Source organism: Equus przewalskii, chromosome 14 (assembly GCF_037783145.1).
Source record: "Equus przewalskii isolate Varuska chromosome 14, EquPr2, whole genome shotgun sequence".
NCBI lineage: Eukaryota > Metazoa > Chordata > Mammalia > Perissodactyla > Equidae > Equus > Equus przewalskii.
This window is the reverse complement of record NC_091844.1, coordinates 50,286,110-50,313,633: the sequence shown is the minus strand read 5'-3', so window position 1 is coordinate 50,313,633 and position 27,524 is coordinate 50,286,110. Positions and strand designations below refer to the sequence as shown.

The 27,524-nt window shown below is 37.2% G+C and overlaps 1 protein-coding gene across 6 annotated transcripts in view; it reads left to right on the top strand.

Annotated features, from left to right (window-relative positions):
- Nucleotides 1–27,524, top strand: part of PPP1R21 (protein phosphatase 1 regulatory subunit 21) — a 58,156-nt gene that overhangs the window by 25,162 nt on the left and 5,470 nt on the right. For 4 of the 6 annotated variants that reach the window (XM_008529209.2, XM_070572725.1, XM_070572724.1 and 1 more), the window contains 10 exons: nt 2,528–2,629; nt 2,719–2,807; nt 5,194–5,330; nt 9,803–9,895; nt 14,086–14,213; nt 16,569–16,721; nt 19,213–19,305; nt 21,735–21,977; nt 25,324–25,356; nt 26,531–26,647. In XM_008529209.2, the coding sequence (XP_008527431.2) occupies nt 2,528–2,629; nt 2,719–2,807; nt 5,194–5,330; nt 9,803–9,895; nt 14,086–14,213; nt 16,569–16,721; nt 19,213–19,305; nt 21,735–21,977; nt 25,324–25,356; nt 26,531–26,647 (1,188 nt within the window). The remainder of the gene's footprint in view (nt 1–2,527; nt 2,630–2,718; nt 2,808–5,193; nt 5,331–9,802; nt 9,896–14,085; nt 14,214–16,568; nt 16,722–19,212; nt 19,306–21,734; nt 21,978–25,323; nt 25,357–26,530; nt 26,648–27,524) is intronic. The other 2 variants (XM_070572721.1, XM_070572723.1) reach the window with 1 other exon arrangement.

Here is a 27,524-nt window from a genome sequence, read left to right as displayed (position 1 = left end):
TTAGTTATTTAGTTATTAGTACATTTATAAACATTTAGTTTATCTCACACAGTTTCTGTGGGTCAAGAATTCAGGATAAAATTAGCTTGGGGCTTCTGACTCATGATCTCTCATAAGGTTCCGGTCAAGGTCAGCTGAGGCTGCATTCATCTAAAGACTTGACTGGGGCTTCAAGGTGGCTCACTCACATGCCTAGTGAGCTAGTGCTGGTTGTTGGCTGGAAGCCTCAGTTTCCCATTGCCTGCAGCTTGCCGTGGGGCTGCTTGAGTATCTTGAAGACACAGCAGTTAACTTCCCCCAGAGCCAGTGATCCAAGAGAGGAGGAGGAAGCCACAATGCCTATTATGACTTGGCCTGGAGAATCACGTACCATCATTTCTGCCATATTGTATTGATCACACAGACCAACCCTGAAACAGTGTGTAAGGGTACCACACAGGGCCAAGAGTAGCAGGAGGCAGGGATCACAGGGGCCATCTTGAAGGCTGGCTCCCACAGGGAGGAAATTGAGGGATCTTGCTATAGGCATGTGTTCTTAGTGCCCCATAATGTGGCACTCTGAAATGACTCATGTCACTCTTCCTACTTACTTGATTCTTCTTCCCAACTTGTTTTTGTGCATCATGCAGTATTTTTGGGGTTTGAATAGTGTTTGTGGCCACAGATCTCATAAGTGCCTCTTAGTATAGCAAAGACTCGGATTTGAGTCAGACTTCTTGGTTCCTAGCCCAGTTCTGCCACTTTCTATGTCCTCTTGGGCAATTTATTTAACCTCTCTGTGCTTCAGTTTCCTCATTTTAAAAATGGGGGATAGAATACCTACCTCACGGGTATGTATGTTTGAAGATTAGACAAGATATTCCATGTACAGCACTAAGAGCGGTGCCTGCACGTAGGACGCGCTCGATAAAGGCAGCTCTGAGCCCATCATCATTATGCCTTCCGCGTGGGAAGCCCTCAGGAGGTGCTTGGTTTTTATCATTCAGTTTTGATCTGACTCCACAAATCTGTTGAAGCTCATAAAAATTAAACTTTGGCCCTTTGAAATGCTCTTTGATATCACTGGGGGAAAAAGCTTTCAGAAACCTGGGTAGAAAAAACAGTACTGCAGCATTTTAATGTAGTTCTATTTTCTTTTACACTGCCTATAATAGCAAAAAGTATTTTCTACTCAACACTGGTTCGTTGCCCGTTACTGGAATTTTATTTTAGCTTGTTGCACTATTATGCCCACACAGTGAGAATCAGTTGTGTTACTCTTAACTTGTCTGAAACACTTCATTACTTTGAAGAATTCATTTATTTCTCAATATTTTACCTTTGGCTTTTGGCCTATGAAAAGCCATATGTGGTTTTTCTAATAAGTCTGTAATATTGAAGGAGATTCAGAAACCATTTGTTAAAAGATGACCAGAGAATCATAAAGGAGATGTTTACACCTGTAAGCTTAGAGTTCGTCTCCCTTTATTGCTCTAAAGATCAAAGCCCAGAGAGGTTAAGGAAGTTGCCCAGGGCTGTATATTTGTGTAGTTTGCAGTAGGGCCAGTTGAATCACATTTCTGCAAAATGAGACCTCACGTTTCTATACTGAGCAATTGAAATTTGAGCCATTAGATACTACTTAGATAATAGAGATATTTCATATTTAGTGAAAATTAGCTTTTTGCCTTTAAATTGTCTCAATACCTTTAGGGTCTTTTTCTGAATCTATTCTTCATACTCAATTAGTCCTTTGTAAATACTAAAGTATCGGCGACAGTTATAAAAAGTTTTTATATCCTCATTTTGATGATAATAACATTCCTGGAATTTCTTACCTCTGAACATTGTATACAGTAAAGGAAGCTGCCCTCAAAAGACTTGTTTTTAAAACATAAAGCGCAGATGCTGACTATAGTTAATGCTGCTGTATGGTAGATTTGAAAGTTGCTAAGAGAGTAGATCCTAAAAGTTCTCATCACAGGGAAAAGAAATCTTTTTTTGTAACTATATGAGGTGATGGATGTTAACTAAACTTGTGGTAATCATTTCACAGTATATGTCTGTCAAGTCCTTATGCTGTACACTTTAAGCTTGTACAGTGCTGTATGTCAATTATATCTTAATAAAACTGAGAAAAATGGGGTATAGAACACAAAAATTGGTCATACAGTTTTGATTTTCAAATCTTTTTTTTTTTAAATGGGACCCCTGTGGAGAAGCAATTGTTTAGGGAAGAAGGCCAGCAAACGTTTGCTGGGTTGTAGTGCAATAGCTCCTCCCTGTTTCCTCCCATGCCTGCTGGTTAATTACGTCGCCCCTCTTCTAGTTCCTGGTTTTGCAGTGGGACGGGGACTCTGAGATAGGACCTGCGCTTGTTAGAGGGCACCATCTCTGTGTAAGAGCCAAACTGCCCAAAAAAGGTTTCCAACAGAAAAAAAAGTTTCCAACAGAACTTAGGTTTATAATTCAGTGAATCCATTTACAAATGTGTTGACTTTTGTGATTTTCCAGTGATTTAACTCATAATTCCTTTCCTTCTATTTAGTTCTCACAATACCTTCATGAAAATGCATCCTATGTCCGCCCTCTTGAGGAAGGAATGCTTCATTTATTTGAAAGTATTACTGAGGATACTGTGACTGTCCTGGTAATTTTCTTCTGTGTTTTACTTCTGGAAGCAGGAGCTCTTCTTTGTCAAATAACACTATTAACCTTGAAATTGTTTTTCTTTTCCAGGAGACAACTGTGAAATTGAAAACTTTTTCAGAGCATTTAACCTCCTACATATGTTTTCTTAGGAAGATTCTTCCTTATCAGTTAAAAAGGTACTTACCCCTCGAGGCCAGGGAGCTTGGGGAATTGTGGGGTGTCATCTAGCCTGCTCTGGAGTTAATAAAGTAGTAATGTGTGTCTCTAGTGATCTGCCTGACCTTTCTGCGCCACAACCAATTTGGACTTTTCTGAAAAAGGAAAATTAAGGCTCAAGCAGCATAAACTGATATTTAAGAAAATTCAATTATAGTCTCTCAGCTAGGGTTTTTTCAGTACTTCTCTGTCCAGTGGTTACGGCCATAACCACATAATGCTATGAACCTGTATTTTCAATGATTGTGAATGACACATTTAGTGAAAGAAATATTTCAGTTTTGGGTTATTTATTATTCTTTTTCTGTAAACAACTAGATGGGGGTTATAATAGTTAACTCCTATGTTTGAATTTATAATTCTTAGGTTTCTTTGAAATAGTATAGTGTTATTTTTATTATTGGTGATTTATTTAAATTATAAGCTAAAAACTTTACTCCAGCCCTCATAAGATATTTCAGTTAGTAACCTTAAATATTCCATCTTAAATATTTCTGGAAAGGCAAGAGAAAATAATTTACGTAACTGGACGTTTGATTAGACTGCTTATACGTTTTGATACTTTTGGTCTAAAACTGCCAAGACTCCTAGTTCATCTAAATCTTTTCATCCTAAAATTTAGCCTTTTAAAAAGAAAAATAATCAAAGAATAATACAGCTGAACATAGGAGAAGAACATATATGTATTATAGCATATTGCAAAATAAGGTTTAGAAAATATGTAGATGAATAACTTATAAATATTGAAAATATGCAAATAGCTATAGTTTGTAAGTCCTAGTTGTAAGTTTGTAGTTGTATAGTTTGTAATAGGTTTTAGCTTTTCAAAAATATAAAGTTTCATTATTTTAAAAAAAGTTATTGTGTGTTAAGAGGCTTCTTATTTCCCAGGTCTAACCTAACAAAGTATTTCAGTAACTGAATTCTATGATTTGTGCATATGACAGAATTTTAGGAATCAGGAAATTATGACTTAAACTCATAATTATGAATTATAGTTTCATTCAGATCCTTATATGTTACAGTTCAATATAATTAAAGTGTTTTTGAAAATTGACTCTAGAAGTTGAACACTAAATTGAATATACCTTATTGATTTGGCTTATGTTAAAGAGAAGCTGTTTAAGAATCATTGCAAAAGTGGCATTTACTACTTGAATTAGTTATGCATTTTTATTTTATCTTAATTTAGTTTTTCACTATTACATTTTTAGAAACACTGGATAAGTCCTTTCTTGATCTAAGATTCCTATTCTTGGAATGTTCTGTCCCATATGCTTTCAGCCCTACCTCATCAGGTATTCATGTTTTTAGGCAATTTTTTGGTCATTGGTTTAAATACTACTTTAATTGACAAGATGACATCTTCATTAGTAGTAAATGGGCCTAGTACTGAATGGAGCTGTCTGCTATAAATAAAGTAGACGAGGAGAAGTGGCAAGGTCAAGATTATGGATATTATTAATATTCTTGTGCTAATGACTTTCCAGCTTTATATAAAAAGCATTTTACTTGGTTATCTGCACATTTTTAATAAACACTGTTGAGTCCACATGTTTTCTTTTAACCTTATAATTAAGCTTTCCCAAGTACCATTTAAAATTGAACGTGACAAAATGTATTTTATGAATGTTAAGCATTTACTTTTAGATTTGAGCCTATAGATTGTTTTTTCCAACCTGTTTGGCTTTTTAAACTACATATATTGAACTACATATATTGAAAAAAGTTCATGAATGATTCTCTCTGGTAGTTCCTGTTTAATTAATTCTCTTTAGGAATTCAGTCTATTAAATGTCTTTCTCCTGAAAATATTTTTAAGGGAAATATTTTTGTGCTGCTCTTAGAATGGAAAGATAATGGGCAGCTGCCTTAATCTTTTCTTCCAATTACTCCTCTGTTCTATTGGTATTTGCAGCAAGCAGGTGTATGTATTATGATATAAAAAATGGAAGCTTGTAAATGAGATCAAATTCTTTTTTTCTTTTTGAGGAAGATCAGCCCTGAGCTAACATCTGCCAATCCTCCTCTTTTTGCTGAGGAAGACTGGCCCTGAGCTAACATCCATGCTCATCTTCCTCTACTTTATATATGGGACACCTACCATATCATGGTGTGCCAAGTGGTGCCATGTCCGCACCCGGGATCCGAACTGGCGGACCCCAGGCCACCAAAGCAGAACATGTGCACTTAACTGCTGTGCCACCGGGCCAGCCCCTCTCAAATTCCTTTTTTCTCCTCCAAAATCTCTGTTTGGTTATGTTGTTTGAGAATTTAGATGGTTTCTTATAGCTAATTGAAAATCGTTCAGGATGCTCACTTTTAAAAAAATCTGCCCATTCCTAGTTTAGAAGAAGAATGTGAATCTTCTCTTTGCACAACTGCTTTAAGAGCCAGGAATCTAGAGCTGTCTCAGGACATGAAGAAGATGACAGCTGTGTTTGAGAAGCTGCAGACTTATGTCGGTCTTCTCGCCTTGCCAAGTAAGTGTGTTTGTTGCTCATGCTTCAACTTGAAGAGCTTAGAGTACAAGAGGCTGGAGCAGGAAGATGGTTTAGCTTGGTTGAGAAGAGCCTAGGATCTGGAATCACAAAACTTGAATTTAAATTCTCCAGCCTCTTATACCTTTATGCCCTTGGGCAAATCACTTTACTTCTCTGTGCCTGTTTTCCTATTTATAAAATGGAGATAAATGTGATTATTAAGTTAAGAATGTACAATATTGAGTGTTGAAGACATGCATTAAATATATTTCCATTTCTCTCCTTCCTCTGTTTTAAACGGAGAGGAGCAAAGCATAAGACTTTGTAGCAACCTTTCAACAAGTAGCATAGGGGAGCTTTATTAGTAAAAATGCTATTTGTTTCTCTTTGGCCTAATTTGAAAGAGTATTTTCAGGTAATTGAATGGACCCCAGTTTAAATGATGTTTTTAAGGATGCCATGATTTTCCTGGTAGTGATTTGTTTGTTTTTTGTAACAGCTTTAATGTGATATAATTTACATACCGTACAGTTTACCCACTTAAAGTACAATTCAGTGGTTTTTCCCATAGTCACAGACATGTAGAACACTACAGTCAATTTTGGAATATTTTCATCACTTCAAGAAGAAACCCTGTATACCTAACTAATACCCTCCTATTACTCCATTCCACCCCTCCTCAGCACCAAGCAACCACTTGCTGTCTATAGATTTGTGTATTCTGAACAGTTCATATAAATGAATCAAATGATATGTGGTCTTTTGTGACTGCTTTCTTTCACTTAGCATAATGTTTTCAAGATTCATCCAAGTTGTAGCATGTATCAGTATTTTATGCCTTTTTATTGCAGAACAATATTCCATTGTATGGAATACCACATTTTATTTATCTACGCATCAGTTGATGGACATTTGGGTTGTTTCCATCTTTTGGCTCATATGAATAATGATGCTCTAGACATCTGTGAACAAGTTTTGAGTGGACGTATCTTTTCATTTCTCTTGGGTGTGTACTTTGGGGTAGAATTGCTGGGTCATATATTTAACTCTTTGTTTAACTGGAAAACTGCCAGACTGTTTTCCAAGGTGACTGTACCATTTTACATTCCTACTAGCAGTATATGAGGGTTCTGATTTCTCCACATTCTCACTAATGCTTGTTATTATCTGACATTTTGATTTTAGCCATCCTACTGTTATTGTCTGACTTTTTGAAGTGGTATCTCATTGTAGTTTAGATTTGCATATTCCTAATGTCTAATGATATCAAGTATCTTTTCATGTGCTTATTGACCATTTGTATATCTTCTTTGGATATATGTCTATTCAGATCTTTTCTCTATTTTTTAATTAGGTTATTTGTCTTTTTAATTGGGTTATTGAGTTGTGAGAGTTTTTTATATATTCTAGATACAAATCCCTCATCAGATATATGATTTGCAAGATTTTCTTCCATTTTTCAGGTTATCTTTTCATTATCTTGATGGTATCCTTTGAAGCACAAAGGTTTTTAATTTTGATGAAGTCAAATTTATTTTTGTTGCTCATACTTTTGGTCAAATCTAGGAATCCATTGTCAAATATGAGGTCATGAAGACTTACCGTTATGTTTTCTTCTAAGAGTTTTATAGTTTTAGCTCTTACATTTAGATCTTTGATCCATTTTGAGTTAATTTTTACAAATAGTGTGAAATAAGGATCCAACTTCATCTTTTGCATGTGGCTGTCCAGTTGTCTCAGCACCATTCATTGACAAAACTATTCCTTCCTTATTGAATGGCCTTGGCACCCTTGTTAAGAATCAGTTGACCACAGATGTGTGGATTTATTTCTAGGTTCTTGGGTCTATTCTGTTGATCTGCTTGTCTATCCTATGCTGGTACCACACTATCTTGATGACTGTTGTTTTGTAGTAAGTTTTGAGATCAGGAAGTGAGAGTCCTCCTACTTTGTTCTTCTTTTTCAAGATTGTTTTGGTGATTCTTGGTCCTTTACAGTGAATTTTAAAATCAGCTTGTCAGTTTCTACAGAGAAGTCAACTGAGATTCTGATGGAGATTTCGTTGAATCTCTGTTAGTTTGGGGAGTTTTATGAGTTGAATTGTGTCTCCCCAAAACATATGTGAACTTCTAACTGCTATTAGAACACACTCACTGTGTGTGAGAACTTATTTGGAAGTAAAATCTCTGCAGATGTAATCAAGTTAAGATGAAGTCATACCGGTTTAGGGAGAGCCCAGCCAGTCCAATGACTGGTATCCTTATAAGGAGAGATTTGGAGATAGGGAGAGACACAGTGACACAGAGCTGAAGGCCATATGAAGACAGAGCCAAGGATTGGTGTTATGCCACCATAAGCCAAGGAACACATGGGGCCGAGAGAAGCTGGAAAAGGCAGGAAGGATTTTCCTCAAGAGCCGTTAGAGAGAGTGTGGCCCTGTCAACACCTTGATTTCAGACTTCCGGCCTCCAGACTGTGAGAGAATAAATTTCTGTTGTTTTAAGCCACCTTGTTTGTGATGCTCTGTTACGCCAGCTCTAGGAAACTAAACAGGGAGTATTGCCATCCTAACAATGCTAAGCTTTCTGATCCATGAACATGGTATATTTTTCCATCTATGTAGATCTTCTTTAATTTCTTTAAACATTATTTTGTAGTTTTCAGAGTGTCAGTTTGGCACCCTGATGCTTCTTCTGGAAGGGTTCAACCTTGGACGTGGGCACAGTCACCCTGGGATGACAGTGGTTTTGGCAGGGCTCTCTATCACTGTCTCATTTCCTAATCACACCCAGGTTTAAGCTCTACTAATTGCTGGCTGATGGCTGTCTTGTTTTCAACACTGCCGTGGGGGCATAAATTGCTCCACAGACTGATCCAATTAAATTTGGGCTCCGTTACAGGTGTAGTTATAGACCTAGTATATACCTAGCAGGTATAGTTTTTGAGATCAGTGTTTGAGATTTGTTCTGACACCAGGAGGGCTCTTCTTAGCTGTTTCTTTCTCTGGTTCTCTTTGATAAACCAATCAGCCTACAGTTTAGCTTATATCTTTCATGAATCTACCAATTTTCTCTTGGCTTTCAGCACAAACTCTGTTATTTTTGAGAGCGCCTTTAGGCTTGAACTTTTTATCCCTTCTGTTGCAAATTAAGTCAGTTCCTTTGGGAAGGGATTCAGAGCTTTCTGTTTTAAGAACTGTTTCTCCCTTGGGCTAAATCTCTGAGCCATGGTGCTGGGGGTTGGGACAATGATGCACTTCTCTCTGAGTGACACCCCTGCATTAGTAGCTCAGTGCTCCACGGAAGGGGTGGGGCTGCAGCCCCAGGTCTATTTGGCTTGCCTCTTTCAGCATGGAACTCCTGTCGATGAGCTGGGGCAAGGGTGATCAGGGTCCCAGATTCTCCACAGCACCATGCCCAGGTAGATCCTCCATCTCACGAATTGGGGCTGGGTGAAAGAAGAGAACCTTTACCTCTTGGTCATACTTACCCAGAACTAGCCTCAGCAACAGGTACCTGGGGGCAAGATGAGAAATGCAGCCCTCTTGTGTTCCTGTGTTCTTGGCTGCACCAGCCTGGACTGGGATTTCTAGCTCACTGAGCTGGTGAGGGGAGGGAAGGAGTGGGTCTCTGTTCAAATACTACAGATTCTTACTGTTCTTACCGAGTTGTTAAAGATTTTTCTTGAATAAATGTTTCTTCATTTGCTATATACCGTGAAGGTCATTTCCAGAGTTTTAAATGATTGTTTTTAAATAATTTTCTCCAGTTTTGCTGGGGAGTGGATCTGTGGAGCTTCTTATGCTGTCATGCCAGAGGTGGAACTCTGTGATGTCTGAATAATAGTGCTTTTAGTGATGTTTAGCAAATAATAATGAGTAGGGAAAGAACAAAGTGAGAAATGTGTTATATAGTAACAAGGTGACAATTCACAAAGACTTTTATTTCAAAAAGAATCATGAAAGACATAGTCCTGCTTAGCAATTTAATTTTGATTCTTAACCATTAAAAATATTGGTGAAGGGGCTGGCCCCATGGCCGAGTGGTTAAGTTCGCGCGCTCCGCTGCAGGTGGCCCAGTGTTTCATTGATTCGAATCCTGGGTGCAGACATGGCACTGCTCATCAAACCACGCTGAGGCAGCGTCCCACATGCCACAACTAGAAGGACCTACAATGAAGAATATACAACTATGTACCGGGGAGCTTTGGGGAGAAGAATGAAAAAATAAAAAAAAAAATCTTAAAAAAAAAATATTGGTGGACTTGGGGGATGCAAATCAGTTAGATGTGTCTGTGTTTATCACCATTATATCTGAATGTGTCTGCAATGATTTTAAGAGCCATTGTTTTCAACCTATCATGAGCAGTCTTCATTTTCTCTCTTCTCAAAAGTAGAGGGAGATGGTGGGCTGTCAATATTTCGGGCGAAATCTTCTGGGAAAATGCTTAGGTTTGTGATTTTGGTTTCCTAGGTACGGAGCCAGATGGACTCCTTCGAACAAACTACGGTTCCGTCTTAACAAATGTTGGTGCTGCTCTGCGTGGACTTCATGATGTCATGAAAGGTGAGGCTTGAAAAAGAACATAAATAAGCTTAAACCCTTCATCCCACTTTCTCAGATCAGCCTGAACGAGATTTAAACAAATACTGCCAAGGCTAATAGACCCCAGATAAAGGCTTAGTAGCATTTGGCTTATGTTGAAGTGCACAGCTCACTGCCTTCTGCTTTTCCCATCTGCTTCATTTCTGAAGGTAAACAAAGTGCTGAAGAGAAACCCTTATGCACAGTATGTTAGCCAAAAATACAGTACACTGACTTAAGGCAGGTGTGTGAATTTTATCGAACCAGACATGCTATTCAGAGGCACTGAGCAAAATACTTTGCACTTGTTAGAGCCCAAGCAGGAAGGACTTGAGGAAGCCAAGGTTTAAAGTTCCCAGAAAGAATGCTTCCACCATCCTGTGCATTTTTATGTTTAAAGTGCCCATTTTAAGTCCTGTTTTGATCAGCAGAGCCTTAAGAAATGAAGGTCTGTTTTTAAGCTCTGGTCAGTTTTCTTTTTTGTTTTTTTTTTTTTTGAGGAAGATTAGTGCTGAGCTAACTGCTGCCAATCTTCCTCTTTTCGCTGAGGAAGACTGGCCCTGAGCTAACATCCGTGCTCATCTTCCTCTACTTTGTATGTGGGATGCCTACCACAGCATGGCTTTGCCAAGCCGTGCCATGTCCGCACCCGGGATCTGAACCGGCGAACCCCGGGCCACCGAAGTGGAATGTGCGCAGTTAACTGCTGCGCCACTGGGCCAGCCCCTCTGGTCAGTTTTCAATTGCTAGTGTGCCTCTAAGGATATAGTCTGCTGAGGGGCATTTCTTATGCTTCTTAGTATGTGATTCTGAGTCCTGACTATCTTCTCTATAGCTCTGCATGGCTTCTAGGCTTTCTCCTTTTTTTCGTTTTGAAAACTCTCAGGGTAAGGGAATGTGGAGAGAGTGGGAGCAATTATTGAGAACTATTGGAAATAGCCCAGGTTCCTAGATTATTTATTGTGGTTAGTTAGCAATTAGTGACCAATTACTAGTTTGACAGAAAATAATAAGGTGGGTGTATTGGGGGCTCTTCTGTAGCATAGCATATAACGTATGGCACTGGGAGTCATTCTTTGTCTCAGCAGTATTACCCAGCACCACTTACCATTCACTCTGGAGAATGGTCCTTCTTGTGGTTTATCTTCAATTATAAGGAACTTTGAAAGTCGCTGTACTTCTGGAGGTAGCTCTGGTTGCAGAAATTACAGCTCGGATAGACAGTCTTGGTGGCTGGTGACAACAGTCAACTCCAGCCCTGCAGAACCTAGTCTGGTCTGTAGAAAAACTAAGGGCCTGGTGCCTTTTTTCTGTGCAGCTTTTGGTTTGGGGAGCTCGGACTTAACTGTAGTCCTCCATTCTATGACCTTACTTAACCTGGAACTAGGCCATTGGAACCACAAAATAGCTCTGTGGCTACAGGCTTTTTGGTTTTGTTTTCTAAATTTTCCTTTGCTGATATTATGATTTTTTTCCTGCTAGAGTTTTCTCCAGATTTTCTATAAAGGAGGGGTTAGAGCTAGAGCTATCATTGAGAGGGGTCTTAAAGCTTCATTTACATGAAAAATTTGACTTTATTTCTATTTCTATTTTAATTAATCCAAAATATACAAAGTTTTTGCTTTTGTTCATACATTACATAAGATTGAGAAGATGCCAAGTGGTCCAAATCAAAAAATGTTGCTGTTATTATTTGGCATGAGCTGTTGGAGATTATGGGAGGATTAGAAGCCCCCTAAGCTTTGCTTTGTGTCTCCACTTGCTTCTGTCCTTCAGAATGAACATAATATAAAGGGAGAATGTTGGGAAACATGAAGGATGGTTGGCAAGCAGATTATGGCGTCCTGTTGCCAGGTTTACAGATCAAATCTGTCTTCATACCTAGCTTGGAAGACTATTGTGTATCTCTCATGAAAACTCAGAGTGAGCATTAACTGGCATTAACAGAAGAAACTTGTTTATAAGAGGACTCTTATTTCAAACCTCTTACTTCCTGTTTTGCCATGAATATTTCTTGATCTAAGTTGGAAGGAAGGAGGAAAGGAAGGCGGGCAGGCAGACAGGCAGGTCTCAGTGTGAAAAGAGAGATAGGGATTTATAAAAATATGTATCCTACATGGAATTAAAATGAGAGTGAATTCGTCTTTTAAGAAGTGGCATTCTAAGTGAAAGTTGTTTCATCTTTAGTCTCAGGTCTAGAGCAGGTAGACTCATAGGAAACATAAAAGAAAAATACATCTCTAGTCTAGGTCACATGATTTCTTTGTTCTTTTTGGAGTTAAAATTTAATGTCAAGGAATACCCTAAATAATTAAAATACTTGGACTCAATAAAGAGTAAACAGTTGGATTAGGAGAATTATTATAGTGGAACTACAGTAGCATTGATCCTTTAGAAACCATATAAGTGTTTTCAGTCTTGTACGTCATTCGTAAGTGAGTCAATCACCTATCAATCAACCAAGCTTGCCTACCAACCAAGCCGTCTTATAGCATTGTATGCTTCCAGTAAAATAGTGAATAAAACTTTCTGTGGTGTGTAGGAAAAAAACATCTGCTTTAGAGGCTGTGATGTTCCGTATACAAAAATGTTCAGCGTTCCACTTGAAGTTTTATTCACTTGGATATCTTATGAATATATAGAAGATAGTCATCTATTTTAAAAAATATATTAGAGGCTGGCCTGGTGGTGCAGTGGTTAAGTTGACATGCTCTGCTTCGGTGGTCCAGGATTACCGGTTTAGATGCCGGGTGTGGACCTATGCACTGCTTATTGAGCCATGCTGTGGTAGGTGTCCCACATATAAAGTAGAGGAAGATGGGCATGGATGTCATCTCAGGGCCAGTCTTCCTCAGCAAAAAAAGAGGAGGATTGGTGGTAGATGTTAGCTCAGGGCTAATCTTCCTCAAAAAAATAATATATATATTTATTAAACATAGTAATTTACCAATTAGTTGGTTCCTTCACTGTGACAACTGTACCATAGTAATGTAAGATGTTAATAGTAGGAGAAACTGGCTGAAGGGTACACAGAAACTCTCTGTAACTTTTCTGTAAATCTAAAACTATCTTAAATTAAAAGTTTATATATATGTATATAAAATACCTCAATTCCCTACTTTTAAAATTTTATTAAAAATAATCTCATTCATAAAACACGGTAAATTTGTGTTAAAATATCATGATCATATCAAGTAAAATCTCAAATACCATTTCTTTCTAAAGTCTTTTAATTATCTGTAGTCTAAAATCAACTATATTTCTTGATTCTGAATAAATGAAATTCAATGCATGCACACCTGCTATAGAAGTTAATTTCCACATTTTGTGATTTATTTTTGCTTCTGTTGGTAATGATAATTAATGCTGTCGTAACTGAAGTATTCTAAAAAAATCCAAAGGATGCTGTACTATAAACACTTTATTATTTCAAAATATAATTACCCTTTCTTATAAACCAACGTTCCTAGTAATTCTCCCATTTTCCCTTAATTCCAGGACAAAATCATATTTCTCAGAGACCCAGAAAACCCCAAGTTTAGCTGTTTGGCCAGTTTCATCTACTGCAATTTCTCTCTTTGACGGTTTTACATCTAAGCCTCTCTTCTGTGCTTTTCTAACCACAGGTCTTTGTTGTAATATTCTTGGCCTGGAGGCACTAGCACGTGAAGCCAGATACTAGAGGATCCAGTCCTTATTTGGTTGTGCAGACATTTCTCATTGTTAGGTGGGGTGTGTACTAGCAAACTAGCTAAGGTCCAATAAAGATTGTGGGGCACCTGCCTATGTTGGCTGTTCTGTTCTAGCCTCATGGTTTGCTTATATAAATACAAGATAAATTCTCATTTGTGCCTGCTGGACTATCAAAACAGGGTTTTTAACTGGTAAATACTCGTCAGGGTTATACCCAACACTAGGAAAAGGGCTAACTCTCAAAGGAGGGAGAATCAGACCCACAAACTGGTGGCTGTAATAGAGACACCAGGATGGTGTTCTTTCCACATGGATTTGTGACCTAATTGATATGCAGCACCGTCCTTATATTTGGGACCATTTTTTGTCAAATTTACTTTGTAAATCTGTAAGAGTAGATATGAGAAGTTAATGGACTGGTTATCTGTATGCAACTTGTGTATGTATAGTAATGAGTTTTCATTTGATTGCTTTTATAGATATTTCCAAACATTATAGTCAAAAAGCTACAATAGAACATGAACTTCCAACAGCAACACAGAAGCTCGTAACAACTAATGACTGTATCCTGTCGTCAGTAGTAGCATTAACAAACGGAGCAGGAAAGGTAATCTTTCTTTGGTTTATATTGAGGATAAATTCAATTCTTAAATATGCTCCTTTTTTTTTTTTCTGAATGACATAGGAAAATTGATCAGTGAAAGGATTTTGAAATATCAGGCCTTTTTGTAAAATAAAGTTGTTTCCCTTTTCCTCCTTCCTGCCCAATATTTAAAACAATATGGTAGTGAGTATTTAGCATTTATGAAAGTAAGTGGATCACTCACTATTTATCTATTTTTTGATATTTGATGATTTTAAGATTCTATATCATCTCAATATAGATTTCTTGTGTATATCAAAGGTCTGCTGTATAGAAATTGGGACTATTCATAAAAAGAAAAAACAATAAAACCTCCATTAATATTTTTTCCTCCTAATTTTTTGTTCATTCATTGGTAACACTTAGATCTTAAGTTCTTTTAAAGTGACTTTAAGATGTGCCTTTTCATTGAACTCTTAATATTAAATAATGATCATTTGGATCATTAAGCACTTAATTATTATTATAAACTGACCAAAGTGCAGTTTCTTTAAAAATCCAATCTTGGATGTTCTGGTTTCAGCAGATGTCGCGTTCTCAGAATGTGTGTTCCTGTGGCCATCATTAATGCCTTTAACAATTAAGACTTGTCTGAGAACTACCTGTTTGTATATAAAACCAAAAGGACTGTATTCAGGACTGTCTTGGCCCATTTATTTCAGCAGACTCGACATAATTTCTCAAGGAAATGCTAATCTCCATCTGTGTTTATGTACTATTATTTTTCTGAAAGGTTGACCATAATAGGAATACATTTTTTGCAAGTGTCTTAAGTTAGTAAGAGATGATCATAGATCATGTTAGATATTCAATGTCATCTTTCCCAGACTTAGACTGGTCTTTGTGACGCTTTGCTATAGTTTGGGACCATAATTAAAAGGTGTTCTCTTTAGGTTCTGTCAGCTCACAGATCTGTGCCTAGAGGATTCCTGAGCCAGAAGATCACCCCAACAGCCCCCTCTTTAACCTTTCATCTACAGGCATGCCAGAAGCTTCCTGAGGATAATTCTAACTTGGATTCAATTCACAAAAATTCTGGGAAAAGAAAATGTTAGCATTTTACAAGAGTCTGTGCATTTACCACCTTTTATGAGAACTCCGAAATAATGTATACCTGGATCCTTCATAGCTTATTGTAGATTTGCTTTGCCTGAAACTTTAAAATGTTGTCTCAAGGAAAGGTATTTGATCTTCATTCTGAAATTTTTATAAATGGTTTTTAACTAAAATAAGTATCTGAACTAATGTTAGTGGCAGCTTAATACTTAGCTAATGTGATTTGATTAAACTAAATTTTGTAGTTTGTAATTTTAAAAAACCCAGCAGGAGAGTGTAATGTTTACATATTGAAGAATGCTCACTGTATACTACTGCGACCTGAATGCAAACAGTGGGCATGTGATTATCCACGTCATTCACAAGGAATGTGAAGCTCCAGACTTTTAGAATCCTCATTTTCTTAAATACTACCGAACATAGAATTTCATTTGACATAGTGAAATATTAATGAAAAATATAACCTTTCAGACCATTAGTGATTTAATTGCTTGTTTTCTTGGGCAATTTTTGCCAAGGTAGACTACTTTGTTTACAAGTCACTTTTTCTTATTTATCGAAATAGGATATTCTTTAGAGTATCCAAGACTTTAATTTTTCTGGCTAATAACCTTCTCAGACATTTTTACTTAATATCACCATTTTATGTAGCACTGTAGAGTCACAATCATGGCTCAGCAAAATTACAGTCATGGATCTTTGTGGCTGCTTACATAGATTTAACAAATGTTAAATCTGTAAACGACAAAGGCCTCTTGAATTTTTGGTCTTTTTTCTATTATATTTGTAATTCACAAATTGGGATTTACAGAATTAAATTTAAGTGGAGATAACATATTCAAGATGCTTTGTCATGTCTTACATTGGAAGATGAAACATTCAAAGGTAAAATATAAATGGAATGTGTAAGTCCAAACATGGATATTTTGAGAGCAGTGGCAGAAACTAATGAGGTAAACAGCTCATGAACATCGTCTACGGAATAAATCACAATTAGTCTTGGTTTTCAGGAAGAATAAGAATTGTCTGTATCAGGACACCTCAGAAGTCTGGTCTCAATGTTTATACTGGTATCGTCTTTTTATTATAAATTATTGCCCTAGGTATTCTCCTCAAATAAATAAATGTGGGCTTTTGGGCAGGTGTTGAAATTTCATTTCCATTCTCAGCGTCTTTCACTTTGCTCCCAAAACTATTAGATATATATATTTTAGATATATTATCGGAAAACAAAAATCTATCTTTTTGTCACACTTTGTTTAGATTGCATCTTTCTTCAGCAACAATGTGGACTATTTCATTGCTTCACTGAGCTATGGGCCTAAGGCAGCAAGTGGATTCATTAGTCCTCTTTCAGCTGAATGCATGCTACAGTACAAGAAAAAAGCTGCTGCCTATATGAAGGCATTGAGAAAGGTTTGTGAGTTGCTATTAACATTTAAATCAGAGGAAAAGTCAGGAATAATTCCAGAGAATGGCAAGAGTTTTTCCATAGTTCATATTTAGATTTTACACAGGTGGGGGCACAGGTGGTTGGTGGGTGTTGGGGGCGTCTTTGGGGAGGAGGTGGTGACAGAGACCCAAACCTCACCTCTTATATGATATACGCATAGGCCATGTTGGACTCATGTCCAGAGTGCCCAGTAGAATGTCTGAGGTGAGGCAGCTAGGCAGCCAATAAGTATTACACTGCAGAAATCTTAGACTTGTAGGAACAGAAAAAAGTTGAAATACATGTATAATTTTTGTCTGAATATAAAAAGAATACACAGTCATCACAAAAAGAAATCAGAAGATACAGCAGTACCTGAAGAAGAAAATTATGATCACCCCAAATCCTACCACCCAAAGGTAGCTACTCTTAACTTTGTTAGAATGTATCTGTACCCAAGAAAATTTTAATGAATGTGTACACTCACACGCGTGCGTGAGCAAACACACACACACACAAACACACACATATATATGCTCTAAAAAGCAAAGTGTATCTGGATACATATACTGATACATATACTATTTTAGTGCCTAGTTTTTTCCTCTTAATGAATAGTAGATATCTTTATATATCTATAAATATAAATTGTTGTCATTTTAGTGCCTCTGTAGTCTTTTATCTTTAGTATTTAATTCTGTAAATGTGTAATAATCTGATTAACTGGTGGATATTAACTAATGGTGGATAGTTAACTAATCTAACTAATTGCTGGTGCATATTTAGGTTTCCTATTTTCACTGTTATATGCATGCTACAGTGGGTATTCTTGCACATGCAACTTTGTGCATTTGTTTTAATCTTTTTCTCTTTTTTTAACTTTTAGTTACGCATAATGCATAAACACACTTATATTACGTTAGAACCTTACAGGTAAATTACAAGCCCTAATTCCAGTTTCCCTCCAGAGGAAACTATAGTTATCAGTTTGGTGTGTAACCTTCCAGACTCTTGGAGCATTTATATGAGTCTTTATAGATCTATAAACAATATACGATATATATAATTTTCTTTCTTTTCTGTTCTTTTTTTTTTTTACCTAAATGCATGTTTCATTGTTCAACTTGTTTTTTTCACTTAAAATATGTTTTAGAGATCTGTCTATATTGTTACATGTGGTGCCTATTATATACCTTTTAAATACTGCATAGAATTCTATAATGTGGTTCTTTGTGGTTCATTTAGATATTCTGTTATTGGTGAGTATTTAAGTAGCTTCCAGTTTTTTACTGTTACAATGATACTGCAATGAACAGCTTTGTAGATGCCTCCTTGGGCACACGTGTGGAATATTGAAACTGGAATGTTCTGGATCATGTGGTTTGCACATTTTAAATTTTAATATTTACTGCAAATTGCCCTTACGAGTGGCTATACTATTTTACGCTTCTAGCAATGTATAAGGCTATCTCCCTATATTTGTCTGATTGTTTTAATGATCTATCTAAGATTAATTCCCCGAGATGGAATTGCTGGTTCAAAGTCTGTGAATGTTTCAAATTTTGACACATTTTTCCAGACTGTACTTCAGGAAGGTTACCTACTTATAGTTTACCAGCCATAGAAGTATAAATTTAACCCATAAATTTAATATTTGTCAATCTCAGAGATAAGAGGTTTCTTATTTTAACTTGCATTGTTTTGCTCATTATTGAAGTGAAACATCTTTTCATAAAGTTATCATTTCTATTTATTTTGTCAATTCTCTGTTCAAGTCGTTTACCTATTTTTAAATGAAAGAGCTCCTTATATATTACGGATTTTAATCCTGTGTCTACGTTGGAAGTAGTTTTCCCCCAGTTTGCTGTAGTAGTTTTTCAAAAGAGAAGTTTTAATTTTTATATCATCAAGCCAGTCTTTTTCTTTATGGTGGTGAGTCTCAGCCAGGGACACTTTCCCAAGATTATAGAAATGTTCACCTGAATTTCTTTTCAGTATTTTTGTGGTCTAATTTTTAGATTGAAATCTTTAATCTATCTTGAATTTATTTATTCTGATATAAAGTATGAAATAGGCATATAAATAGTTATTTTTCTAAATTATTAGCTGGTTGTCCTTGCACCATTTATCCAGTCTGTCCCTTCTCCATTGACTTAAAAATGCAACATTTACCACATAATACATTTTTGTATATGCTTTTGTCCGTTTCTAGATTTTCTATCCTCTTCCTTCACCTGTCTATTTTGTTGCAAGTCCATATGGTTTTAGTGTAGCTTGTAACTGGAATAACAAGTCTCTATTCATTATTTTTCTTTGAAAAAAGATCTTCCTTTTCACATATAGTAAAGGAACGAATCTGTGTTGGCATACATCTGAATTTGTTATCGAACCCCAGTTAGCCTTCTTATTTGTGTGTGTAGGATCAGAGGAATGATATGATCTTTTTCTTTAATTCTTATGATGCTTCTTCCACAGCCCCTCTTGGAGTCGGTACCTTATGAAGAAGCACTGGCAAACCGCCGGGTCCTTCTCAGCTCTACTGAAAGTCGAGAAGGTCTTTCACAGCAGGTACGGCCCCTGGAAAATCAGCGCACTTGTTAAAGAGCATAAATGTTAAATCTCCTGGAGAAAGTTTTTGGCATACAAAGAAGTGGTTTAGAAGGCTATATAAGTAAACATGTAAAATTAGTTGTTTAACACCTACTAAAAAGCAACATAAGCACAATTCATTAAAAAACATTTACTGATGCTCTAAATAAGTCATCTTCATTCAATTGGTATTATAGTTGCCACTAGAGTAATATCAGCACACTTTGGCCATGATGATTAATTCTTTCTTTAGGCAGTAGATTTAAATATCTGAAATAATAAGGCAAAAAAGGTGGTGAGGCTAGACACTCAGTGAGTTATTTTTATTTCTTAAATGAGCAGGAATGAAACATTTCCAGTATTCAATCGGTCAATTGAATTTAGGGGGCAGGTGGAGGTAGGAGGTACTGTCTTTTTCAGAAGTTGGTACAAACTGACGCCAGTTTAGCTTTTGTCAGAGATTTATTCACTTCAGCACCTCGCTTGCTTTATTTTTGGAAATATTTATTTTAAGGAGAGCACAAATAAATTCATCTGAGACACTATTTTGTCCATGCTCATCTTATTTTCATTGGACACATATCACTTATCTTTTCGAGGTTAATGCACTAGGATGTTGGAACTAAAAATTGAATCCACAGAATAATTCCTGAGAAACAAAATTCCTGAGACAAACAATAAAATATGGAATACTTTAAAAATTGATTTTGGATTTTCTTATTTTATGTAAGGAAAGTAAAGCTCAAAGAAATTAAGCAGGTTTTACGCAAAGTAGCTAGTAAGGGACAGAATCATCTGACTTCAGAGCTGTTGCTTTTCCCTCTCTGCCACTGAGCGGCTGCAGGTAGTCTGATAAACACTTGAGTCTCAATTCCTGCCTCTCTAAAATGAGGATAATATCTACCTTTCAGGGTCTTGTAAGGATTAATTGAGCCAATGGGAGGCAGTGTGATATAGTGAAAAGAGTCAGACTTGTGAGCCTGACAGATGGGGTCCCGAGTCCTGGCTCTGCCATTTGCTAGTTTAGCAGGTGGCTGAGCTGCTGGGAGCTCTAGTTCTCTTCTTTGAGAATTGAGAACTGTAGGACTGTTAGGAGGCTTCGGTGGGATAAGGGGAGGAAAGTACCATGAACAGTGTCTGGTACATGGTAATTACTCAACCATGATGGTAAAGCATTTGGAATTCACTCTAAGATTTTATTTTTATGTAATTCTCAAGTTTTTTGTTTGCCTTGAGCATTCGTTTTTTTAGCTTCTGATTGGAGTATAGCATACTTAAAGAAAAATATACAAATCATTAATATATAGCCCAATGAATTTTCACAAGTAAACACAGTAATGTAACAAGCACCTAGATAAAATTAAAAAAGAACATTTTTTTATGTAAGGTATACCTTTAAAAAAATTGCTGGGACCCCAGAAGGCTTCCTCATGCCCCTTTCCAGTTACTACTCTCCTCTCCCCCAGAGATAACCATTATCTTGTGTTCTAACACCATCACTTAGTTTTGTTGCCAGATACTGAAATTTTTATTAAATGAGATTAGGCAGTGTATACTCTTTCAGGTCTGGCTTCTTTGGTTCAACATTATATTTGTAATATTCATTTGTGTTACATGTAGTTGTAATCTGTCCATTTTATTGCAGTTGGGTATTCTGTTGTGTGAATATACATACTTTATCCGTTCTCACTGCTTGTGAGGATTTGGGTAGTTTCAAGTGTTTGGCTGTCATAGTGCTGCTGTGAGCATTCTTATCCGTGTCTTTTGTAAACATGCATGCATTTCTACTGGGGATGTATCTAGAAGTGGAATTGCTGGGTCATAGGATATGATATGCTCAGTTTTAAAAGATCCTGTCAAATAGTTTTTCCAAGTGTTTGTCCCAAATTCCACTCCTCTCAGCGCCTTATGACAGTTCCAATTAGTCCACAAACATGCCCACCTTTGTACTTTCTATCTTCTTTATTTTAATCGAGTGGTTTTAATTTGCTTTTCCTTGGTAAATAAGTGACATTGAGTACCTTTTTTTTAATGTTTATAGTCTTGTTCAAGTGTCTGTTCAAATCGTTATTTTTTTTCTATTTGTAGAAATTCTTTGTATGTTCTGTATATTAGTCCTCTGTTGGATACATGCTGCTTCTTCCACTTTGTGGCTTTCCTTTTCACTCTTTTATTGATACCATGAATAGATATTTTTGATTTTACTATAGTCCAATTTCTCACTATATGCTTATGCTTTTTGTATCCTGTTTAGTAAATATTTCCCTATTCCAGGGTCAAGCTTTTTTGTTTTCACTTCTGTGAAGTAGTTTTGGTTTACATTCTATAAAGTAGGTTCTTTACTAAGTTGGCCACTAAGTTCTGTCTGCATCATCCTCTAAGGTCTGGAACTCTCTGTTGCTTTCAAGGTTCAGCAGAGTTTGGAGAAGATTTCTAAACTGGAGCAGGAAAAAGAACATTGGATGTTGGAAGCACAATTAGCCAAAATCAAGCTGGAGAAAGAAAACCAGCGAATTGCAGATAAGCTGAAGAGTACAAGTAGTGGGCAGGTGGCTGGGCCGTCCCAGGAAAATGCCACCATGGTGAATGCTACGGGCCAGGAGGAAGCCTCAGCCAAAGCTGTGCTGGACCCCGTCCACAGCACCAGTCTGGTAAGTGTCTTCTTTTTTTCATGCTAATTGGTGAGGATCTAACCTAGTGTTCAATGTTAACCATCTAAGTTACACGTCAGTTTAGAACAGGAATAATCCACATGCATCCAAAAGCAGATTGGTAACCAGTATGCTTCCTTCAGAAAGCAACTCCAGGGGGCTGGCCCCATGGCCGAGTGGTTAAATTCACACACACTGCTTCGGTGGCCCCGGGTTTCGCCGGTTTGGATCCTGGGCACGGACATGGCACCGCTCATTAGGTCATGTTGAGGCAGCGTCCCACATGCCACAGCTAGAAGGACCCACAACTAAAATATACAACTGTATACTGAGGGGATTTGGGGAGAAAAAGCAGAAAAAAAAAAAAAAAAGATTGGCAACAGTTAGCTCAGGTGCCAATCTTTAAAAGAAAAAAAAAAAGCAACTCCATTAAATTCCTTTTGATTGTACATGAGTCTTCCCATGGTGAGGGCTGTGTTCCTGGAAGAGATATAATAAGTCAAATTAAAGATGATTCTGTTTTTCCATAAAAACATTTGTAATGTGGGATTATGTTTCTGACCAAGGGCTAAATGCCTAACTTTTATAGAAATGATTACTGAATACCATTTTTAACCAATTATATGGTATATTCGTAGATAGTAGAAAGCTTTACAACATACATATAGCACAGAAGCCCATCAGGCTAATTGTATTTCCTAAAGCAGTATCCTGGCAGGTTATCTTGAAACTCTATGTTTAACTGCAGTGACTTAGAAGGTGAAGAAACATCTCCATTGAAGTTACAGAATTCAACGTACTTTGAGAAAAGTTTTCTATTTATAATATTTTGCCTACTGTAAAAAAAATTAGAAAGTCTAGGAAAAGAGAAATCAGGAAGGAAAAACAAAGCTCTCATAATGAAAAGGGTCCCAGTAGGTGTAATTTACAAGTGCTTTCTGAGGAGCGTGAGGAGAGCTGTGGCACTTCTTGAGGGCCCTGGCCTGAGGCACACGACTTTATCCCTGCAGCTCACTGATGCTGTTGCAGAGCATGTGGTGGTCTTTCTCAGACTGACCTTGCATCTGATTCAGAACATACCTGATAGTAAAACGTACAAGCCAACTTTTATTTTCAAGATGTGTTCAGACCTTATTGCACCTTAACAGTGTCAGAAACTTGGATTGGTCTTAATTTTCTTAGGTGTGATAATGGTATCATTATTTAGGAGAATATCTTAGTTTTTGGAGATAAATGCCAGAGTACTTAGGGTAAGATGTCATAATGTCTGCAATTTACTTTCAGATTATTCAGAAAAAATATACACACACAGAGGCCGACCCCATGGCATAGTGGTTAAAGTTTGGCGTGCTGCACTTTGGCAGCCTGGGTTCATGCATTCGGATCCTGGGTGCAGACCTGTACCACTGGTCAGCCATGCTGTGGCAGTGACCCACATACAAAGTGGAGGAAGATTGGCATAGATGTTAGCTCAGGGTGAATCTTCCTCAGCAAAAAAAAAAAATATATACATACACACACACACACACACACACAGATAAATAAAGCAGATGTTGCAAAATGTTAATTATTTATTGTAGATGGTAGATATACAGATGTTTATTGTATTTTTTCCCCAATTTTCTGCATGTTTGAAAATTTTCATAATAAAATATAGGGGAGAAAAAAAGAATTAAAATTTTTAGAAAAGCAAAAAACATAAACCAAACTCCTCAAGAGTTTTGACTTGACTGGATACCATGCTCACAGGATGATTCTATAGTGACCCCTATACAGAATGCTTTGGGATCACAGAGGAAGTCCCTGGAGGACTCCAGGAGGACGTCACAGAAGAGGTAACGTGAGTGTGTCTCAAAGTGAGCAGGAGTCTAAGGCAGGAAAAGAGTATTTCAGGTGGAGAGAAGGGTCTCACCACGTCACTCTCCTTCTCTTCTACACATGGCAGATTCCTGCCAAAAATGACCTGGAGACAATAGAGATAAAAAGAGACGGCATTTTCTCCCTTCCTAGGTGTTTCCACATTTCAGCCTTTCTTTTTCCCCCTCTTACTTAAGGTACAGTTGAGATGCTACATTTGCCACATTTTCTGTGAACTCTGGTTGGGGGCATTGTCTTTGGTGGTCAGGATTAGAGGCCCGAGACATTGTCAGCCTCCTTTCATTTTCAGTCTAGTCTGTATAATGGAATCTGTTCCTCTCCCTTAGTTGCTTTCAATCTAATGGAAGAAGAGCTTGGATCAGCATCTGTACAGAGGAGCTGTGTGCTCTCCTACATTCTCAAACCATAACCCGGAGGACGGGAGTGAGGGTGGGGAGGCAGAATAGATGCCAAATGTACTCATATTTGAATATATAAAATTAAGTGATTGGCATGTTACAGTAAACAGTTTTTAACTGAAAGATTAATTGCTACCCTTGCTTCAGTGAGTATAAAATTATGGCTCTTCTATAAAAAAAAGTCTCATAAAAGATACTTTTACAGCTAGGTGGGCATAACATTCCTTAGCACACATTCAGTTGATATACTGCTCACTGTTAAGAGTAATACTCTTGAAGATATTATTTAGAATGTGTGAAAACTTTATTGAGCATCATGTCTGATGAATAGAATCCATTGAAACTGACTTTCCAATAGTTTAAGTTGTTGTGCCCAAGTACATGCCCTTCCACCTTGAAAAATAACCTGAAAACAGTATTCATGGAAGATTTCAGTATTCATTAAGATTTTTAAAATCTTAATGCACAAAAGCAAGTTTTAAAAACCCGACAGCACTTTAATGTGTCTAAGATTACATTTTGGTATAATGTAACATTTGATATAATATACATTTGACATAATGCTATATTTTGATATAGTAACATTATATCAAAGTGTATTTCTTCTTTCTCCTTTTGAATTTTTAGCCAGGGTATTTATTTGTGTGTTCCATGTGGAATGCTTAGTTAGTTGTTAGTTATTATGGTCACTAGAAAACTGTCTTTACCCCTTCGTGTCTACTGGTTTGGAAATAGGCATAGAAATGACAAGATGCTTTCAAAAGCTGTTCTTCCTCTCGCTCTTCCGAGACAGTTTGTTGGATTTCAGTGACAATGGTTAACAGCATTTGGATAGAGGAAGTAGTGATGACCGTTATCCATTACCGCCTCATGGCACAGGTAACAAACGCAGTTACCATCCGCAGGCACAGCTTCCTTGGAGTAAAGGACCGTCCGAGAGTGCTCTTCTAGTACTCCACTCCCAGGGCGCTTTGAAACAGTGTAAACCGAGAAGAGAAAATATTACACGTGTTTAAACTATTGTGTTTGTAAACAGTCTGTTCCAAAGATTTTTTTCCCTTATATTCTAGATTGGAATTTTAACCAGGACGTCTGACGGCGAGGTAATATGTGCTTGGCATCATGTTGTTTGTCAGTAAATATGTGGCTGCATGTTTGTTGACAAAGTCCTGCAAAAGTCTAATTGTGTTTTCTGACGATTCCAGAAAAGTGGAGCCAATGTTTTCCCCCTCCATCAGTGGATCTATGTTGCTTTTCTCTCTGGTTCTATTTTAATTGTCACCAACAGATTATAGCCTGTTTTTATAATTGCCTTGTTGAATGACTTGGTTTGGCAGTTTGACAAGGTGTGGCATGAGCTCGGCCATCAGCTTGCAGGCATGCTGTGTGAGGCGAGAGCTGTTAGCCCTCGCAATGGGCAGGCTGGGGAAGCAGGGCTTTTCAGGGCCTTGGTGAACAGTGTGCTTGCTGGTTCTTTCCAGCCCTCAAGTGAGTGAACCCAGGTCAGATTTGGCTTGTCAGATAGGTTTGCACATTTGAGTTTTGAAATATTATAAGATGTAACTTTATAAACGTTCAGAGACACCAAAGTCATTCAGCTTACCGCTCAATGTGGCAAACTGGTAAATATAGTTCAAGTAGGTTCGTAAATTTTTTGAGTCCTTATTGGCATTATAGTTTAGGTAATCGTGAATTTCTGCATATTTTTAAACTAAACTCAATAGTGTGTCATTGCTAGAGTAACTAGAAGTAGTAGTCTGGGACAAGTGCCATAAACTGTTCATTATAGAAATAGTTTAATTTGTTAGTATGTTTAAGAGCTTAGAGCTCTCGTAAGATAATTGGGGGGAAAAAGAATGTTCAGGTTTTAGGGGTTCCAGGAGATGCTCCCTTTTCTCTTGCCCTCTTCTAATCAGAGGAGGACGTAGAAGTCAGACAGCTGGTGATTTTGAAAGTCAGATTCGTGACTAATAGAAGCTAGATGGAGGGACATGGCCCCAGTGCTCCTGGGCTTCCCAGTACTACACTTGTGCTGTTTTCTTAAAGCCACAGCTTCACTCTGAGATAGGCAGGATGCTGAATGGAAGAAATTTGGAATATACATTTACCTGCCTGTCTGAAGTTTCTTCAAGGGATGGGAAAACTATAATTTCCCATCCAATTTCAAATGAAAATAGACAAAATGTTGTCTTTCTTTTTTCTAAAGTGACGTTAACCTTTTCTTCCAGAACTGCTTCGTCTCAGTGGCATTTATTTATTTATGTGTGCTCTATTTAGGTTCCAGACGTGGAATCTCGTGAAGACTTAATTAAAAATCACTACATGGCGAGGATAGTGGAACTGACGTCGCAGCTGCAGCTGGCCGACAGTAAGTCAGTGCATTTTTATGCTGAGGTGAGTGGAGAGTTAATCAGATTTGGTGGTTTTTTCCTAACCCCTTCAGGAATTAGGTCACTGTCCTGGTCTCTGCTGTTCACTAGGAGAGAGAAGTCAGTCTTTGCATCCATATGAGTTTATTTGGAGTTCATCTTGATTGGTCTGTATACCAATTAAAAATCTTCATTTCAATAAATATAGGACTGATTTATCATCTCTAAGTTGCAGAAAAATGCTGAGAGACTAACTGGTAGCCTTTCCTATGGCCACATAATGTATGTTTTAGAGCATTATCATTACAAATTACATGCTTGTTTTAGAGAGTTATAGGCAGGTAGACAAAAGTCAAGGAAGTTTCGTATAGGGAAATGAAGAAGCAAAATATGCCTTTTTTTAAAAAAGTACTCTCCAGTTTTTAAATGACGGTTTGTGGAAATGAATTCCTGTAAATGATAAAATCAAAAATATAACCTTTTTCAACTTCTAAGATAGAAAATCTTACTTTTTGTTACATTTTCTTCTCCCTTCCCCAAACAATTCATTTCTTAAGAGAATTAGAAAAACACTATGCAAGGTAATCAATAAAATTATACACAATTCCTAGATTAGAAGGGGAAAAAATGGAGGAAGAAAGTATAGATATCCAAGCGTAAGAAACAAATGATGATAGAATGGAAGTCGTCCAACATATAGGAATATGTGTGAGGTCTCTCATTTGAAACTTGGTATTAAAAGGTCAGTTATAGATGGCAAACGGAGAGTGATAATGCTTAAAATTATTAAAGAAATTGAAAAAGAAAAGACGACCCCCTTCTTGGGACCTGACTTTGTGATTTTTCTCCATACTCTGGAGATGGAGGGGTTGATGGGAGGCCAGCTGCTAGAAGCTTTGCTT